This window comes from Lissotriton helveticus, chromosome 6 (genome assembly GCF_964261635.1).
Source record: "Lissotriton helveticus chromosome 6, aLisHel1.1, whole genome shotgun sequence".
NCBI lineage: Eukaryota > Metazoa > Chordata > Amphibia > Caudata > Salamandridae > Lissotriton > Lissotriton helveticus.
In genome coordinates, this window is record NC_136067.1 from 1,490,743,053 (window position 1) to 1,490,763,815 (window position 20,763).

At 44.5% G+C, this 20,763-nt stretch overlaps 1 protein-coding gene across 1 annotated transcript in view; it reads right to left on the minus strand.

Annotated features, from left to right (window-relative positions):
* RYR2 (ryanodine receptor 2) overlaps positions 1-20,763 on the minus strand; it is a 3,071,198-nt gene that overhangs the window by 2,499,389 nt on the left and 551,046 nt on the right. Inside the window, exon 17 of the mRNA XM_078648003.1 lies at positions 7,707-7,899. Within this exon, the coding sequence (XP_078504129.1) occupies positions 7,707-7,899 (193 nt within the window). The remainder of the gene's footprint in view (positions 1-7,706; positions 7,900-20,763) is intronic.

The window sequence follows — 20,763 nt, forward strand, 5'->3', positions numbered from 1 at the left end:
CAACACCACCCAATCTTCTTCCAGCAGCGCCTGAAGAACCTGCGCAAGGGTAAGCATCTTGAACTTCTCTTGCTTCAGATAAAGATTCAAGACCCTGAGATCCAGAATTGGACGTAATCTGCCATCCTTCTTGGGAATCAGGAAATACCAGGAGTAGCATCCCTGACCCCTCTCCTGCTCTGGAACCAGCTCTATCGCACCTTTCTTTAGCAAGGTGAGAACTTCCTCCTGAAGGAGATGGAGATGTTCTTCTGAGCAAGCCCCTTGACAAAGAGGGAAATTTGTAGGGAATTCCAGAAAGGGAAGTGCATACTCATTTTCCACAAGATTGAGAACCCAAAGGTCTGTAGTGACCGATTCCCAATCCTGTAGAAAATGGGTAAGCCGACCCCCTACAGGACCAACATGATCCGGAATGGGGAATCTAGGGCTGCTTTGCTGCGGTGATAGGAGGGGAGGTAGAGGAAGAGGAGGAGGAGGGCTGACGGCCTCGTGGACGACCTCTACTTTTTCCTCTATACGACTTGTATAGAGTATTCTGTTGCTGTTGCTGTTGTTGTTGCTGCTGATGAGGTTGGCCATATGAACGAAAGGATGACCTCCCAAAACCTCTGTATTTATGAAAAGAACCTCTAGGCTGAGTTTGCAAGCCAAGTGATTTTGCCGTAGCTTTGCCATCCTTAAACCTCTCTAGGGCAGCGTCCGCTTTCTTACCAAATAGTCCTGAACCATCAAATGGTCAGTCCAGCAGAGTAGCTTGCACATCTGTTGAAAAATCCGTAGACTTCAACCAGGCACCCCTTCAAGTAGCCACTGCAAAACCCATGATCCTTGCCACTGAGTCAGCTGTGTCTAGCCTACTCTGAATGACTTGACATGCAGCAGCCTGGGTATCATCCAAAACTTCCTGAAAGTTCTTCCTGTCTTCCTCAGACAGTTTAGGCAGCAACTGTTTAGATGAATCCATCAAAGCATGGATGTACCTTCCCATCAAACAGGTAGCATTCGTAGATTTCAATGCCATGCTTGCAGAGGGAAATACCTTTTTGGCAGACTGATCAACCTTTTTTGATTCCCTGTCAGCTGGAACTTGAGGGAGAGCTCCCGAAGATCTCCTTGAGCATGCAGCCTGAACCACTAGGCTCTCTGGAGAAGGATGAACAGATAAAAACTCCGGATCACCAGGAGCCACCCTATATCTTCTTGCTATAGATCTGGAAACTGGAGGCGCAGAAAGAGACTTTCGCCAGACCTCCAACACAGGTTCAAGTATAGCCTCATTGAAAGGCAAGAGAGGCCCAACAACCGAAGAAGGCGAATGGAGTACCTCCGTTAATAAATTAGACTTGAACTCAGTGGTAGGGAGTTGAATGTCCAATAATTCAACCGCCTTTACAACCACCACGTGATAAGGGGCTACATCCTTTGAAGGAGCATCAGAATCAGGAGAATCTCCCATTCAGGTAAAATGTCCAGGCTACTGACCTCTCTCAATTCAGCAAAGTACTCATCTGAATCACATAGCTCACCTTCTTCCATTTCCTCACGATACCTCCTCTCTTCTAAAACCCTCTGGGCCTCAATCCTGGAAGGAATCCTCGGCACAGGAGTCGATGGATCCATAACCGACTCCATCGGATTCGGAGACGGCGCCGTGCACGGATACGAGGCCGAACAGACGTCGCTGGTGAAGATGGAAAGAGCGCCGTAGCCGTCAGTGCCGGGAAACTCCAAGACGGCGCCGTTGGAAAGAACTGCATGAAAGGGGCCTGGGCATAGGCCTGAGGCACCCCAAAATTGAAAGCTAATGGACCCATGTGACCCGCAGGTGCACCAGAGGGGTACATTGCCCTTGCAAATACCCCATACATAGCATCAAGGTAATGCGAAGGGTCTTGACCTGGAGCAGGGAATGGAGGGTAAGCTCCTGGTACTGGCTCCGTAGCAGGTGTTCCTGTTTTCGAGCCAGCCGGCGCCGATAACGGAACTTCTTCTGGATCTACCTGCTCTTCCGGCACAGGATGTTCCTGATCTAGAGCCGGAGAATGGACCGAATCCGGTGATGGTGCCGGCGTCGGTGATCGACGCGGAGAGACTTCAGGTGAAGCAGACTTCTCTGGCAAAACTGGATTCGATAACGAAGGAGAGACATAATCTCTTCTATGACGTCGAGGCGAGGTCGATCTTGGCGCCGCTTCTTTATCAGATCGATGCCTTGAAGAGTGCTTCTTCTTCTTATGTTTCTTCAGCTTCGAGTGTCCCGACGCCGACTTCGAGCCCGACCTGGATTCCGAACGAGACCTCGACCTCGATCAAGACCTTCTCCTACTTCCTCATCCTGGCCATAAGAAGCTTTGCCTGTCTCTCTTTCAATGCTTTTTGAGTCATCTTCATGCAGCTTGGACATCCATTGACGTCATGGTCGGAAGACAAGCACCAAACACAATCTTCGTGCGGGTCAGTGATGGACATCTGCTTACCACACTCTCTGCAGGGCTTAAAACCAGACTTCCTCACAGACATCGTCGTAAGAATCAAGAGAAACAGAGGAAAACAGCTAGAAATACAAAGTAACTACGGAGAGTCCCTAAAATCCGTTGGCGTCGACGGCGCAGAAAAAAGGGAACTGACGTCATCATGCCGATGAGGCCCTATTATGTATCCAGTGACGTCAGCGGGGTTGCGAGCGGAGTCGTACCCTCTGTGACGTCGTCCATGACCTCGCCGGCGTGGAGAGCTACAAAAAATTCCGAATTGCTGCTGCGCAGGGGATATTCACAAGGTGAGGAATCCACTGACAGATGTATCCATCAGAAAAGGTTCTACAGGAAAAAGGCATTAACATACTTAGCAGGGTTAAATTACAGATGCGGGCTTACATGAAAGTGCAAGCAGATTGTTGTGTCTGTGACCCATAGGTTATTCTCCTAGGGACTTGATCTCAGCTCTGTTTGTAATGAGGCCCCAGCCTCAGTTCTAGGGCCTCATGTCACCTTAGGGCCAAATCAGTTCAAGTTTACCTACTCTTGTAGTGAAATGACCACATCACAAGGTCAACAGCATGGTGTGTTGTGTGTGGGCCAGTCAGAAGCTACTGATGCTGTTACTGGGTTTTGAGTTTAACAGCGAGTGCCAAAGATGCAAACAGGCCAAGTAGAAATCCCTCAGCGCTTAGTCCACCTTTGAGTTTGCGGAGAGATCATTGGTTCCAGGCAGTCAGATGTTCCAAGCAGTGTTACAAAAAGGGTTGGTGATGGACCGAGCATCTGAACCAATCAAATACTCACACCCAGTCAATAGATCTGGGTTTAATCCATCACCGTTCTTTAGCCCACTCTGCCACCCCAGTTCAGACATGGCGATATGCAAATCAGTCTGACCCTGTGCCTCGTGGGAACAGTCCAGCCCGAACTGACAAAGCCATGCCTTCCCTGGACCGGAAACATGCTTCCTAGGACCGGTTTTTGGCATTTCAGCCATCTTCTTCCAGGCTTGCTTGAATCCAGTGGGAAAGTGAGCAAGGGACTCACGTCTGAGCATACCCTGCCAACTTATGGCGAACAAAGCGGTACAAAAAGGGGTGGTGATGGACGGATCATCTGAACCAATCAAACACTCACACACAGTCAATAGGTCTGGGTTTAATCCATCACCGTTCTTTAGCCCACTCTGCCACCCCAGTTCAGACATGGCGATATGCAAATCAGTCTGACCCTGTGCCTTGTGGAAACAGTCCAGCCCGAACTGCCAAGCCATGCCTTCCCTGGACCGGAAACAAGCTTCCTAGGACCGGTTTCTGGCATTTCAGCCGTCTTCAGCCAGGCTTGCTTGAATCCAGTGGCAAAGTGAGCTAGGGACTCACGTCTGAGCATACTCTGCCAACTTATGGCGAACAAAGCGGTACAAAAAGGGGTGGTGATGGACGGAGCATCTGAACCAATCAAACACTCACACCCAGTCAATAGATCTGGGTTTAATCCATCACCGTTCTTTAGCCCACTCTGCCACCCCAGTTCAGACAAGGCGATATGCAAATCAGTCTGACCCTGTGCCTCGTGGGAACAGTCCAGCCCGAACTGCCAAGCCATGCCTTCCCTGGACCGGAAACAAGCTTCCTAGGACCAGTTTCTGGCATTTCAGCCATCTTCAGCCAGGCTTGCTTGAATCCAGTGGCAAAGTGAGCAAGGGACTCACGCCTGAGCATACCCTGCCAACTTATGGCGAACAAAGCGGTACAAAAAGGGGTGGTGATGGACGGAGCATCTGAACCAATCAAACACTCACACCCAGTCAATAGATCTGGGTTTAATCCATCACCGTTCTTTAGCCCACTCTGCCACCCCACTTCAGACATGGCGATATGCAAATCAGTCTGACCCTGTGCCTCGTGGGAACAGTCCAGCCCGAACTGCCAAGCCATGCCTTCCCTGGACCGGAAACAAGCTTCCTAGGACCAGTTTCTGGCATTTCAGCCATCTTCAGCCAGGCTGCTTGAATCCAGTGGCAAAGTGAGCAAGGGACTCACGTCTGAGCATACTCTGCCAACTTATGGCGAACAAAGCGGTACAAAAAGGGGTGGTGATGGACGGAGCATCTGAACCAATCAAACACTCACACCCAGTCAATAGATCTGGGTTTAATCCATCACCGTTCTTTAGCCCACTCAGCCACCCCAGTTCAGACATGGCGATATGCAAATCAGTCTGACCCTGTGCCTCGTGGGAACAGTCCAAGCAGTGTTAGCATCACTCGCAAATCCTCATGTAGCACACAGGGAGACCGCAGGCTGTGGCCGAATTCACCTTTGTCCAAGGGAGAGCACAGGGAAACTCCCTCCACCACTTGTGGCTGCTCCTGTAGCATCCCACCAGTCCATGGTGACCATGGGCAATGGTTGCACATTCTTTCTTCTCATCAGTGGGGCACACTAGATATATTACAAAAATGAATCGAGAGTCACTCTAGTACTGTAGTGTAGTTCCTATTTCCCTAATAGGCTCTGCGCATTGGAATAATATACCCTATAGATTTGGCATAGTACTGAGGTCAGTATGCCCCTATTGAGTATTTTAGATGTATTTACTTTGTGCCAGCTAACTCAGAGGCCACTAGAAACTCCTTGTAAACAAGAAGGGAATAGTTTCTGGCAACCGCATAAACATGGCACCTTTGTTTCCCTTTAGAATCTGAACACTCTCAGAATCGTGGAAACAACAGATAACAGTTTCACTCAGCTAATCATGCATGCTTACAATTACATAGAAAGAATAAACGGGCGTTTCAATAAAACGATTTATTGAACAGTCTTGTGTAAGAGATATGAGTTGTTACAATCGTAAGACAGTATGCGAGATATATTATGTACAGTGTAAGCAGTAGAAAGAAATAATACTACACTAGCTATGACACATATATTCATATGCATAAATAACATAAGCTAAAAATGTGAGTACTCATAAGATGCTTCTCTAACTAGTTCTACCCCAGTGTACCTAACCTAAGTGTATTACAAGGTAAGAAGTAGGTGATGTATTCTATAGTCTGGTAGGCTATAGTATGGTATGCTATAGTCTGGTATGCCAAGTCTAATATGCCAAGAGTCCCTCTAGGTTCTAGTCAGCTTCATACCTTGAGAACGAGAGAGGTGGGAATCTCTTTATGTGTCTCAAACTCTAACACCCCGCGAAGGGAGTCAGAACACTGGAAGCTGGATTCTCTGCGAGCAGGGATGACACCATCTCTTGTCAGTGCGTCAGGCGAGACACGGGCTCCTCGAAAGTCAAGGTCTCCTCCTACTTGCTTGGGCAAGGGAAGGTATATTTATACCTGGTAGGTGCCTTGGAATGTTAGCATTGACGTAAAGTCGGGCAGAGGAAGACGTCAGGAATGAACCCTTAAGGAATAGCGGTTCATGCATAATGCTAGGGGAACTCCCAAGAGCTTTAGGGTCTAGTTTCTAAGAACTTGTTGTGGCGTTGGGGTGGACGGATGTAGGTGACCATGCCTCTATTTAGATAGCATGGCTAATGCCTAAATACGGACTGGGATCTTATGCCTCTATAAGGGCAATGCGAATTGTGCCTATATAAGGACATGTTTCAGGAAAACCTATATACGGACACCTAGAGCGGAATACAACTGCACTTGGTTCGGTCCCTGGAGAATACCCTTGTGAGGGTGCCCATGGGCAATGAACACACTCTCTAGCTTGGCTTTAGCAGAGCACACTTGATTTGAATATAAGGAAGTCAGGAGACTCACTATAGCACTCAGGTTGAACCTACAATGTCCCGCATATCAGTCTGCGCTCTTGACAAGTACCCTCTTCCTGAGCATCACAGTAGGGCTTCTCCTATAGGCACTCTTCCTCTACGGTACAGGTGTCCTCTACTACCTTCCCTCTGTAGGCCAGAGTGGCTTTGCTCCAAGGTAGACCCACATCTCTCCTCCACTGATGTATATGGACTCCCTGGTGGTGTATCCTCACTTCTGAGAGGCTGGATGTCAGCAATACCTGCACTGCATCACAAGAGTTCCCTGACACCTTTTCAATCTAGAGCACATTTGCAAAGTGTCTGTTCCTTTCTTTTAGTTTGTTTCCAGATAGGAAATGTTGATTCTGTTGACTTTGTTCCTCAACTGGTTGGAGGCGGTTCGCTCAGATACTATACACTGTCTCTCTACAGCAGGCGCAGTCTTTATTTCAAGCTTATAGTTCCACACAGGGAGTGATGAGGGATGTCTCCAAGTGCAGAATTCAAAGAACAATCAGGTGTGAAGCCCGTGCACCTGACAGCCATCCCTCTTTTGAGAGCAGCAGCTCTGTGAAAGTCAATAGGAAGGCCCATACAGAATGGCACTATTGATTCGCAAACGGTATGCTGCCACTGCCACCATGTTCCTAGAAGCTGGTACATGGGCAGTATATTTATAGAACACAGGCTGAAAAGCAGGGGTTGCATACATTGAGCCAGGGACGAGATTAGGTGAAGAGACGTCATCATTTTCTTGTGAAAGTCAGGAACTGATGAGGCTGCTCCGATGTGCAGAGGTAGGTTGTTCCAGGTTTTGGAAGTGAAGTAGAAGAAGGCATGGCTGCCGGACTGCGTTCTGCATATGTAGGAGATGTAGGTAAAGAGGAGTTCGGCTGTACAGGGGTGTCGGCAAGGGATGTGAATGTTAATGCGATTCTTGAGGTAGGGAAGGTATTGTTTCTACTCTGCTTTCTTTTCACAAATGTGCAACAGCAGCAACACATGAATGTGGGAAGTTAGGTTTGCTAGCAGTGATTAATTTGTAAAGGGGTGTCAGAAGGAGGACACAGGCACTTACATTTCATACTATGAGCTAATTTTCATCATCAAGTTTTGACCCAGTGTAAGAAAGAGAAAGACAGAAAAGATATTAAAGCAGCTAGGAGGGAGAAAACAAGGATGAAAAAGAACCCGCAATATTGAGGTAAAGAGACAACAAGTGCAGGATGGTGGAAGAAAGAGTCAGGAGGTGAAATTATTACTAGGTACGTCGGGTATTCGAAAAACCTGGAATTCGGGTACTTGTAGTGGCTCCTAAGAAAAACTTAGTACCCTTAGACTTCCATTTTTTCTTTAAACAAACTCTACGCTAGTTACTACATGCAGCAAAGAGCCCTGATAAATGCCCTTTTATTGGCAAAATACTGGTGGAGAAACGAGCATCACACTAACTTTATTCCTGCAGAGAAGCTGACCACTGGGAAGAAGAGACCATCCGTATTGAAGTTCTCAAACATCCCTTGAACAGGCTGCCCATTAATTCGGAAGGAAATGCTCGGGGCGCTCAGATCCAGACAGCAGCTGATGACGTCTTCGGCCCGGAGCAGGTGCTGGTTCGGTGAACTTACAGTCCTCGCGATACAACCTAGAAGAGACAAGTACACAAACATCGTGGGTATGATGTTGAGCATTGAGCTTGCTAATGAATACAACTGCAATATGCTGAAAAACATTAATTATGCATGGATCCACTTAGCAATTTAGGCAATCAGACTCATCAAGCTTTTTAGAAATGACGCTTTTGTTCCAAATTGGAAGTGGCATAACGAAGAATTTGGCATTGCTTATTGGCTAAATAAGACATGTTGTGGCGTTTTGTTATGCTGCCTCACTAATGTATCTGTAAGGGTCTGAATGATAAGCAGCGAAGGCAATGTAAAATATTAAAATCCTAGTGCAAATATCAAGGGTAACAAGATACATTTCTAATCACATGATGACATAACTAGCCAACCTCTGACCCTGTCATATTCTTTACTGTTGCAGGTTCCCAATGCTAAAGGTCAAAGCTTCCAATGAAAGTCTGGAAAACAACGCTCGGTGGTAGGTGCAGAAGACCATTGAAATATTGAGTGAAAAAAGGACCGTTTACTTCAGTTTGAATGACTAATTTCTTCCGCTATTATTCATAAGATCACCAGTTATAGTTTATCCATCAATAAGGAATCCAGTACAGTGCATTTTATACATAGGATCACCAGTTACAGTTTATCCATCAATAAGGGCCATTCCTGTATCACCTGCCGAGCTGGCAACGCGTAAATACCAATGTAATGTGCAGGGGGTGTGGGAGTAGCAAGGAATCAATCAAGCATGTGGCATGTCTTTGTCCTGCACTTCTCGACGACCGGAAGATCATGTTAAAGAGCGAATGGAATAAACTCGGCATTCGCACGTGCAGACAAGCTATACTTGCATCAATGAACCCGGACAACCCAATGCTCAATATTCGGTTTACCAAGTTCATGACAAGAGCAGTAAGAAGATTTACAACTGGAGAAGCCAGCAAGTAAACAATGGTCAACAATAAATGGGAGGACCACATCCTCTGTTCAATCAAATAGCAGTTGACCATGGCCTCATTCTTTACACAGACTATTTCTGGGCCCCGTGTGTTCCAGGACCATTAAGCCATCATATTTAGTGTCTTTACCACATTAGCAGATTCACATCTCCATGGTACCTATTATGTATTCTCAATAACCATGGTTTTGCTCTGTGTTTTTAGCAGATGTTAAACCACAAGGGACAACAACGGCTCCCAAATGTTTTTCCAATACTCAATAAGAGGTTGTACAAATATGCGAAGTTATTCTTTTTATTTTTAAACCATTTTTAGATGAATGTTAGCTTTTAACTCACTGTGATGATACAAACGGACATTCGCAGGAATATTCTTAAAGGGAAAAACAACAATTTTTATAGATTAGACAAGTGTTTTTTTTCTCGCTGATGTATGTTTCCTATTGTGATGATTTTAATTAATCAAACAATAAAGTTCTCTCATCCATCAATAAGGAATCCAGTACAGTGCATTTTATACATAGGATCACCAGTTACAGTGTATCCATCAATAAGGAATCTAGTACAGTGCAGTCAATCCACATAAATCCTGATTGCACGTGCAGGGGTAAATTCCAATCCCTGTACAAACACGTGTTTGCACATAATTATCGAATCCTTTGAGTTGTCACCTGATAAATTCTGGCAGCTCAAATATGTCAAAATGTATCAGCAGGAAAAGGCCCATCTAGGAAGCAAAACGTGTAATTCAGTGTTTTCATACAGATTCCGAATGATATGCCTCATTTTAAAGGGCACAACTTGTAACAGGAGATAAGTATCGCACCTTTTAAAGTCCGACCGCCACACTGTCATATTTTAAAAGGTGAAAAAATATCCTTCACAGCCGGGCACTCGTTTTAAGGGCCATAGTATTTTTAAAATTAAAAAGCAAACTTTGGACCCCAAAAGTCCTCTCTACCTAGGTTCCCATTTATGTTACTGCTTAAAATAAAAACTGTTCGGCATCTCAATTTTCCCTCATTTGTTCCACATGAACCTGTGACTTGTTCATAACACATTAGTCCTTGTTTGTGAGCTGCCAGGAGATCTGCGGAAACCCCAGAGATTAAAATAAGTTACTTACCTGTAAACTGGGGTTCTCCAGTATTGGTACCTTTCATAGATTCTCATGCTTGAATCATTCTCCGTCGTCGAAGTGGGAGTCTCACGGTACATAAAAAGTAATATTACTCTAACAATAAAGTTAACAGAGAGAAACCATTCACTTTAATATCTCGTCCTAGTGATTAGATATAGTCCGAACTCCAGCCAATCAGGCAACAGCACCCACTATAACCTTCTCCACAGAGGCTCCAGGCTCTCAGATTTCGAGCACAAGTGTAGTATAAACATACAATAAGAAAACTGCGAGCCTCTATGAGGAGGTGGGTGGGTCACATGGGAATCTACGAAAGATACCAATACTGGAGAACCACAGTTTACAGGTAAGTAACTTATTTTCTTCTCCAGTATTGGGGTATCTTTCATAGATTCACATGCTTGAATCAGAGTAGATAGCAGTTATCACATAGGTATGAATTTTTCATACAGAAAGAATATCGTAAACAGAGTACGAAAGAACACTGTATGTTACCCAATATAAAACATACTTATGAACCCCTTATTTATAGATATAAATATATATTTTGCAATCGAATTATGTCCATGCATAGATTCATAACAATCTTGAATATATATACATATATATCTATAAATAGCAATCTTAAAACTTAAAAGGAGGTGGGACTTATAGAGGCTCACTTTACATCAAGAGATTACGTAGCATCGCTTGTCCCACCGCTGTATCACCATTACTGGCAGCTTCTAGACAGTAATACTTGGTAAAAGTGTGCCTGTTGGGCCAAGTTGCTGCTCTGCAAATTTGTTGAATGGGCACACCAGCAAAGAGAGCTGTAGATGATGAGACTGCTCTCGTAGAATGCACTTATACTGTTGAATGCAGAGGCTTTCCCGCTTGCTGATGGCAAAATTGAATCGCACAGGAAATCCAACGTGAAATAGTTTGTTTAGTCACTGGATACCCTTTTCTTATCTTTCCATAGGCCACAAAAAGCTGATCAGCTTTACGGATACATGCTGTTTTGTGTAAATAAAATGTTATACATCTCTTAACATCCAGAGTATGTAAGGCCCTTTCCGCTGGTGAGTGTGGATTAGGGAAGAAAGTCTTTAAAATAACTTGTTCATTTAAGTGAAAATCCGATGGAACCTTAGGAATAAAGGTAGAATTTGTTCAAATTACAACAGAGTCCTTAGTAAACTGGAGGAAAGGGTGTCGAGTAGAGAAAGCATGTATAACGCTTACTCGTCTAGCCAAAGTAAGAGCCAGTAGAAGTGATGTTTTCCATGAAGTGAATTTAAGATCAGCCCTATGAATAGGCTCAAATAGAGCTTTCATGAGTTGTGCTAACACATCGTTAAGATGCCAAGGCGGAGGAGGGTGCCTTATTGGAGGGAACATTCAAAATAATACTTTGAGAAATTGTTTTATAATTCTTGAATACCAAAGAGATTGTGATCCATTTTGCCGTTGAAATCTGGAAATTGCGGAAAGGAATACCTCAATAGTAGATTTTGCCAGTTGGATGAAAAAAGGGGGCAATTGTTCAGGAGGAGCCTGAACAGAGTGCAGTTCAGAGATTTCATACCAATGACAAAATCTCTTCCACTTGAGTTTATAAGTCTTGATTGTGGAGGGCGCTCTGGCGTTAGCTAGAACCACCCAACAACCAGCAGGTATAACTAGGTTGGCAAACTCATAGTATTCAGGAGCACAGCTGCTAATCGCAGAGATGTTGGATCCGGATGGCAGACTTGGCCTCAGTTCATTGTCAACAAGTTCTGTAATGGGTGCAATAGTCTGGGTTTGCACTCCGACAGGAGTAGGAGCTCTGTGAACCAGAATTGGCGGGGCCACCTGGGGGCTATGAGAATTATTCGGTAGGGTTCTTTCCTCATCTTCTGAAGCACCCTTGGGACTAAAGGAATCGGAGGAAAAGCATAAGCATAAATCTTTGACCAATTTATCGAAAACACACTCCCGTACGATCCCTGTTGTGGTAGCCAACTGGCGAAGAATTGGCCTTTGTGGTTCCGACTGTTTGCAAATAGGTCTAAACTCCATTTGCCCCACAACCAAAAGATGTGATCCAGCGTTGGCTGGTGGAGTACCCATTCGTAGTTGGTTGTAATCGACCTGCTCAATGAATCCGCCAGGGTTTTGGCCACTTCTGGAACATGCACTGCTGTCAGTGTTAACTGGTGTTGAATATCCCAATCCCAAACCGCTGGGCCTGTAGGGCTAGCATAGTTGATCTTGTCGCCCTTGTTTGTTAAAATAATGCATGATTGGTGTGTTGTTTGTCCGAATTAATACTGAAGCTCCTGATATTATTGAGAGGAAAGATTTCAGGGTCAGGAATATTGCTCTCAACTCTAGAAGGTTTATGTCCAATGTTCATTGGTGGTGGTTCATTGGTGGCAGTCCTTCTAGATGTGCTCCCCACCCCTCGAGGGATTCCTTGGTTGTTATTGTGAAACCTGGTGAGTCCACTAGGAATGATAGGCTTGTGGCTATGTTCGGATGTGAGTCCACCATAGGAGCGCTTCTTTCATTTGAGGTGTTATCCTGATAATATCCCCAAAGGACCTTGAAATGTGCAGCCACTGACTGTCCAGCTTCTCTTGCAAGGGTCTCATTCGCATACGACAGTTGGGAACGAGGGGAATGCAAGAGGACAACATTCCCAGAAGCCATTTGCACTTGAGGACTGAAGTGAACTTTCTTGTGAGAAGTAAAGTTGCCAACTTGCAAATGCTTTGTTGTCTGTCTTGTGAGGCAAAGGTATTTGCCTGCTGAGTGTCCAGGGTTGCCCCTAAGAATGTTCTCACCTTTGAGGGATTAACTGAGTCTTTGGGAGATTTATTGACAGGTCAAAAGATTGAAAGAGAGAAAGACATCTTTGAGTATAACTGCTTGCCACTGTGAAAGATTTCGCCTCTACGAGGCAATCGTCCAGATAAGGAAAGATTTGAATTCCAGCCTGACGCAGATGAGCCGCCACTGGTGCTAGGATCTTGGTGAACACTCGGTCGCTGAACGGAGGCCAAAAGGTAGGACTTGAATTTGAAATCCCTGCCAGCCACTCTGAAGCGTAAGAATTTCCTGTGTCTGGGGACGATAGGGATATGACAATAGGCATCCTGAAGGTCTAGGGTTGCCATGAAATCTTCCTGATTTATCAATTGAAGGACTTCCTGAAGAGACAACATTCAGAAGGATTGCTTTTTTAGAAATTTGTTTAGAAAACAAAGGTCCAAGGTGGGACGCCACTCTCCCAACTTCTTTCTTATGAGGAAAACCCTTGAATAGAACCCTGTTCCTTGCTGTACATTTTGTACCACTTTGATCGCTCCATTTATAAACATTATCTTTATTTGAGACAAAAGTTCCTTTGATGAGCAAGAGGAGGACCTCTCGGAAGGTAGTTTGGAGGAATCGTTAAAAATTTCAAAGTGTAACCGTTGGAAACTATGCCCGAACACCCATCTGTCCATTGTTATTATAGACCATTCGGAGATGAAAAAGGAAATTCTTCCACCAAACTTGACTGAATTGGTGGGAACTGTGGCCGGCAGTGGGTGTTTGTCACTGCTTATTGGAGTTATCTCTGCCTCTGCATGCAGTATTTCCTCTGTAATGTTTGTAGGAGGCGGCAGGAGGTTGTTTGAACGACTGTTGCTGTTGTGAAGATGGATACCTTGATTGACCCTGATATGGTTGGTACTGTTTGTACTGGCTGCAACCTCCCAAAAGGAGGACGAGCCACGTTCACTTGCTCCACAAAAGGGCTGTTTCTTGAACTGTAGAGTACCAAGAGCCTTTGCAGTGTCTGTGTTCTTTTTGATGGTCTGAAGGGCTTCATCTATATAATGTTCAAATAGGGATTCGCGATCATAAGACATGTCAATAATCTTAGTCTGAACCTCTTGTCTAAAAGAAGTAGCCTTTAGACAGCCCTGATGCCTCAGGACCACAGCCCCAGCCAGTCGGTGGAATCCCGTGGAAGAAAAATCCACTAAGCAATTGATGATGTCAGCCGAGATCCTTTCTCCCTCCTGCAGGATATTGAGAGCCTCAGTTTTGTATTCCTTCGGTAGCATTTCTATCTAAGGTGAAATGTACAATCACATTTGGCGATCGTATCTGCCTAAAATAGCAAGAGAATTGGCCGATCTGATGGTAGTTGCCGCCATGGTGGAATTTTTTTTACCAATGGAGTTGAGACGTCTTCCATCTCTATCTGGAGGGGCTGACAATGGAGAAGCAGGATTTCTGGCACAACGCTGGGCTGCTTGCGAAATTACAAAATCTGGCTTAGGTTGCCCTTTAAGGCTGGCAGGCAAATTATCCGGAGCCTTATATTGCTTCTCCAATTTAGGTAAGACTGCCAGAATTGAGGCTGGTGTTTTCATGACCTTTAAGCGCTCTTGCTATATGAAGTCTAATATAGGAATAGAGAGAGCCTGTCTCTTTGTCTGTTCCTTTAAATCATACAGGAAACAGTCAGCCTGTTTAGAAACCATAGGAAGCTGAAACCTCTTTGTCGCTCTCTCCATTAGGGTATGGAAGCCCCCTATATCTTCAGGCGGTGAATCTTTTGGAGGTGGAGTGGAAGGCGATGGTGTCATCCCATCAAACTCTCCCTCTTCTCTATCCTCATCAGTGTTATGAGCCTCCTGGGCCTGATGTTGCATTGCCGCAGGTACTGGAGTAACTGGAGGGGAGGATCTAATTAGCAATGTGGCTATGTAATGGGCGTCTGAGGAACTGAAGATGCCGGCTCTGAAGGAGTGAATCTGCAGTAGTAATCCTCTACCCTATGCTGTAAATTTGAAACCAGAGAAACAGGCCTTTGGATTGTTTGTTCACTTTGCCTTTCCTGGTTGATGACTTCAGGGTAATATACATAGTCCTCATCTTCATCATCCTGGAATTTAATGAGAAGGTCAGAAAGACTGTGAGCCACCTCAAACACACCCTCGTCTTCTGATTCCTCGTCATCTGCTTCATAATCAGAAACTTTCTCTAGAGGACAGGGTGACACCTTATTTGGAGATGTGTGGAAAGGCAATATTACCTCCTGTGAAGGTCTTTTATCCTTAGAAGCGGCTAGATTCATTGACGGGACTATCATTGACGACAATGTCAAGCAAATCATCAACAAGGATGTCCTAGATTACGTTTTCATCGACAGTTCTTCCTTTGAAGGTCTTGATGTCGATGTGATTTGTCGACGAGGATCTGAATCCAAATTCTTTGGTCCTGTCGTAGAGGCTACCTTTCGTCGAGGCTACAATCAACGAGGCTACCATCGACGAGGCCATTGTTGATGAGGCTACAGTCGACAAGGCTACCGTCAACGAAGACTGCGCCGATGAGGACAGCATTGACGAGAGAGACTTGCCTTTGGGAACTGCCGACAGCCGCAGTGATGACGAGATTTCCGCCAACGATGGTCCTGAAAGAAGTTCTTTCTTTTTCGTCGACGAGGAAGACATAGTTGTAATCGTTGACTGCCTCACCTTCACAGATACTAACGTCGACAAAGAAGATGCCAATGACATGATCATTGTAGTCTGAGAAGAGAAAGTCGACGTTGACGTCATATTCCTGGCGACAGAGGTTCTCGTCGACGGAGCATCTTTCTTGCAAGGTAAAGTTGTCTCAGGAAGAGACCTTGACGCCTGCTTCATTTTCGAAGTAGTTTGAGAAGGCATAGAGGGCAGAGACTGACTCTTAAGAGAGGCTGGTTCTTTTTTAGAAGATGAAGGCTGATCTTCATGTTTTGAGGTGTGGTGATGCTTTTTTAACACCTTAGCAGCCTTAGGAGATATCAGCTCCACCTCACTAGCTCTTTTCTTAGATGCTGTAGTTTTAAGTGAGGAATAACTCTCCTCATCAGATTAAGGATTGTCCTTGTTTTTAAGCTTCTGTAGCCACAGAAGAAGATGTCCTTCTCTATCTCTCAAAGTTTTTTGAGAAAAAGTCCTGCAAATGTTATAGTCTCTCACCTGGTGTTCAGGGTGAAGGGAGTAAATACACTTCTTGTGGGGATCATCTGAGTGAAATCTTAATTTTCCACAAGAATCACAATGCCTGAAGAGAGATATTTTTGAAGAAGACATGTTGAACTGAAGATCTGAAAAGATTCAGAAGGCCAAGAGAAAGTACTGAGCAGAGCTCAGGGAGACTCCCTTCACACGACATGCAATACAAAATCTGAGATCCTGGGGCCTCTGTGGACAGGGTTCTAGAGGGTGCTGTCACCTGATTGGCTGAAGTTTGGATAATTCCTAATGACTAGGATGAGATATTAAAGTGAATGTTTTTTCTCTAATAACTTTAATGTTAAAGTCATTGCTTACTGCTTTTTATGTGCCGTGGGACTCCTACTTCGACGACGGGGAATGATTCAAGCAAGTGAATCTATGAAAAGATGCCCCAATACTGGAGAATATATTATTAGGGGAGGGGGCTCACAGCTCCTCTCCATTAGTGCAAATGGGCCACAGGGACCCCATCCATACCTTAATTATAGGGGAGAGGAGTCTATGGCTCCTCTCCCCGGGCCTTGTGAAACCCCATGGATCCAATCCCCTTGGGCCAACCACATTAATACTAGGGGAATTTTGAGTGAGCTTGCCTCACTTCCCAAGCCCAAGCCTCCCTTCCCAAACCCAAAAGGGGCCAGGGACTCCACCCCCTGACCAATACTTTTATAAATATGGAAGGGGGGCATGTGCCCCGATGCCCAAGCCTTAAAAGGGACTCCATCCCCTGGAGCCCTATATATTAACATTAGGGGAGGGGAGCATGTGGGCCCTCTCCCAGAGCCCAAATAGACCAAGGCCATATTTTAATTTTAGGGGACAGGGGTGCGTGGCCCCCCTCCCCAAGCCTTAAGAGGCCTCAGGGACCTCAACCTCGAGGCCACAGACATTACTATTAAAGGAGGGGTCCCATGGCCCCTCTTAGTAAGTCCACATGGGCCCTGGGTACTGCTTCTCCCGGGTCCAAACATAGCATTGAGGGCTGTGGGTGGAGTCCTATGGCCCTCATCGCCCCAGTCCGCTCCCGCACTGCAGTCAGCATTAAACCCGCCTGGCAGGAGTAGCTACATCTGATCACTCCCATCGGGCAAGAGCTATCATAGTTTCCCTACCTGCTAAAGTGTAGGTAAGGAAACAGAAGTGTGCTCCCACCCAGCAGGAGCCGGGTGGGAGCACACTTCTTTCCCTGCCAGCGGTCCTGCAGGCAGGAAACATTACTGTGTCTGGGGTTGGCTCCCCGAGACACACTTCAAGAGCTGACCTCAAGGGGGATGGGGCCCCTGGGGCCTTGTAAGGATGAGGAGGGGGGCCCAAAGGCCCCCTCTGCATAAGTTTTTGTTTGGCCCCATGGAATGAGACCCATTATGGCTAGGGGAGGGAAGCCAGGCATCCCACCCCTAAAACTACACAAATTGGCCCTAGGGGTGTCATCCCTGGGGCCCATATCAGCTTAGGCAGGGGGGCTGCGCGCTCCCCTTCCTCTTATAATTTTTTTTGGCCCTAGGTATAGGGGGTCACAGGGCCCTCCTAAGGCTCTGGGAGGGTGACTGCGCACCTCCTGCCCCCTTTTAATTACATAGCCTCAGATGTGGGGTCCCTGGGGCCACATCTGTGGCTTGGGGATGGGGGGAACTTATTTGCTAATCTTATTCAACCTTCCCCCAGAAAAGTATATCCAAAACATATCCCTTCTGGGAGGTTTCCGGGTATTCAATCAAGCTTGGGCTGATGAAAATAGGGGGGTACCATAATGCATTTTTCCCCATGCAGTTGCTCAAAGTAACTTTAGGCACAGGAACAGCCAAAACGGTTTAAATGGAATAATACCAAGTTTGGAAGAAAGACAAATAAGTACTCAGAAAGAGTGTCTTTTGTGATTCCGTGTATATCCGTTCAGTAGTTCTTTTGTGAAATAAATGTTTGAATTTTATTGATATTTCAGGCCACTGTACTTTTGTAGTACTAGCCTGGAGTACTGAGGCGCTGCAAGGACAAAACATGCATTCTGATTGGCTGGTTGCAAAATGAAGGAAAATGTTTCAGCCATCATTTTCATACTCAGGGATTTGGTCCCCATGTTCTCTAAAAAAAAAAAATGAAAGTATTCGGGGACCTGGTACCCCGACCCCTCTGGGTGTTGTTGGAGGTGGGTCGCAGAGGGACTATCACCCTGGGGTTCAATTTAAAAGAAATCTGGTTTTTTTTTACAGCTCAGTACCGCCTTACAACCAATGCAATCAGCATGGCCCCTGTGTATTTTCAGAGAGGTACAACGGTTCAGCAGTGCCAGAGAAATAATGTTGTGGGGTAGGTGCCTTTGGAGCTGTCTGTTAACCACACCCACAACACACCTAACACCCAGGCACACACACCTACACCCACAATATCAACAGTCCCCCCCACACATATACAGTGCGTGGCAGGAGGTTGGCAGGCCACCAGGGGTTGGTTGCAAGGCAGGGTGAGGTGAAGACCAAGCCATCTGGCCAACACCATGAAATGCACTGGTCGGGGGTGGAAATGGTAATAACATATTACTTTACATTAAAAAATAACTAGAAATTCACAGAAAAAAACAAAGGGGAAAATGACGGTATAGTTAGGTATGTTAAAAATATCTTAATTGCGTAAACAAAACTCAGGAATTTACTGAGAAAAATACAGGTTAAAGTGACATTATAGTTTGGTGAAAATAAGAGTTAAAAGATAACATTTTAAACTTTATAAACCACTGATATTCACCAGTTATAGTTGAAGGAAGTAACTATAACTCACACCCTCACCATGTACTGCTTGTGACCTAACATATTACATTACTGATGACACGTTCTATACCATCAATATTACCATCGCTGACACGATCATATCTGAAATTACAATATCTGAATGGCAAGGGCTTCTTCAAACTTGTGAGGCAGGCTTTGTTGTATTTCTCTAAGTGATAGTTCATAGAGTGAGAGAGAATCAAATGTGTTAATTTGCCTGAACAAATAACTTTTTAAATATTTGTTGCAGAATGTGAAAGACATTTGCAATCTCTTTTTCATCCACCGGTTAAGGTACTTCAAGTAAAACAACTTCCTCCTCTTCTTCATTCTGTTGCTGTTTTACTACTTCCTCTCAGGAGTACTCACTGAGGTGCACCACTCCACTCATGCCATAAAAGTCCATTCCAGGATGTCTATGCTGCAGGACCTTATCACACAAATTGCATGTTCCTTTTCATGCATTTATACTGTCTTCTCCTCGTGGTCAGTCAAAATATCGATTTTTAAATGCCGACCTCCATTAATATCGAGTTTTTATTATCGTAGGGACCGAATATAGAAGTCAAGAATATCGTTGACCAGAATATCGACCTAAACGTAAGTAATTTTGTATTTTTTAATATCGAAGTAAATAATATCGAAGTAAATAATATCGAAGTAAATAATATCGTAAGCAAAAATATCGCTGTCAATAATATCGAAAAAAATTAGAGCAATGTATTTTAGTATGTATTTTATATGTATGTTAAACAGTTTTTTAATGTATTTTCATGAATTTTAAAGTAAATGTTTAGAAATTCGTTATTTTGTTAAAGTACATTTTGCGTTTTAGTATCAGTGCGGGTTGTGAGTTTATAGGGGAATAGGGTGGGAAGTAATTCAATTATAATTAATTAATTAATATGTTTTTATTTATTGTTATTGTTAATTAATGTATTGCTCATTAATTATTCATTGGTAATTCATTTGTATTAAGTGATCAATTGATAATTACATCAATTATGTGATATTTTTATGTGCAGTGGGTTGTGGGTTTATAGGGGAATAGGGTGGGAAGTAATTAAAATAAATTAATTAATGAGATTATTTGTATTTATTGTTATTGAATAATATTTATTGTTAATTAATTATTAATTGGTAATTAGTTTGTATTCATTAGTTAATTTATAATCATATTAATTATAATTAACGTATTATTAATTGTTATTCATTGATTCATTGATAATTAAATGTGTTGTGTTTTTTTGTATGTGTAGATAAAATAGAAAATAGGCATGATTTCATCCCCCCACTTCACTTTTTTCCTCTGCAGAGATCTGCATGAAAATTGGCACATCGGACCATAGTCAATGGACTGCCAAATTTGGTGCAAATCGGACGAAGTGGGGTCAAAAGTTAATGGCAAATCAAAAATAGTATTTTCATTGGAAAACACAGCTGTACCTTAACTACTCAATGCTATAACTCATGTTACTTGACATGGTTTACTCTTGCTAGACTGCCCATTGGAAAATGGGTGTTTGCGCGTGACTGACAATGTGATTTATGGTGGACGTTGCATGCCCTACATACCACAACTGGAACATTTCAACTGTTTTTCATGACTGAGCCAAAACCATGTCTCAGTTTCTCTCTGTGTATTTTCCTAGTATTTTTTATAATGCACTTTATTCTCAACCCCTGTTGTACACAGCCTTTGGCTATGCATTGTAGGGGATTGAGTGCGGGGCCTGGTCTATTGCCAGTCCCTGGCCTAATCCTGCTGTGGACATTCAACCCCCACTGCACACAGCCAAAAGCACTGGGAGTTGGCTGCATGACCTGCCCTACAGCAAACGCTGATATACAACCCACCGCAGACAGCTAACCCCCCTGCAAATGGCCAAAGGATGTACTCAATGGTGGTTGGCCACCAGCCCTGGCCTGTAACAAGACCCTTTACCCAACTCACCATGAGCATCCAACAAACACTTTGCACAGCT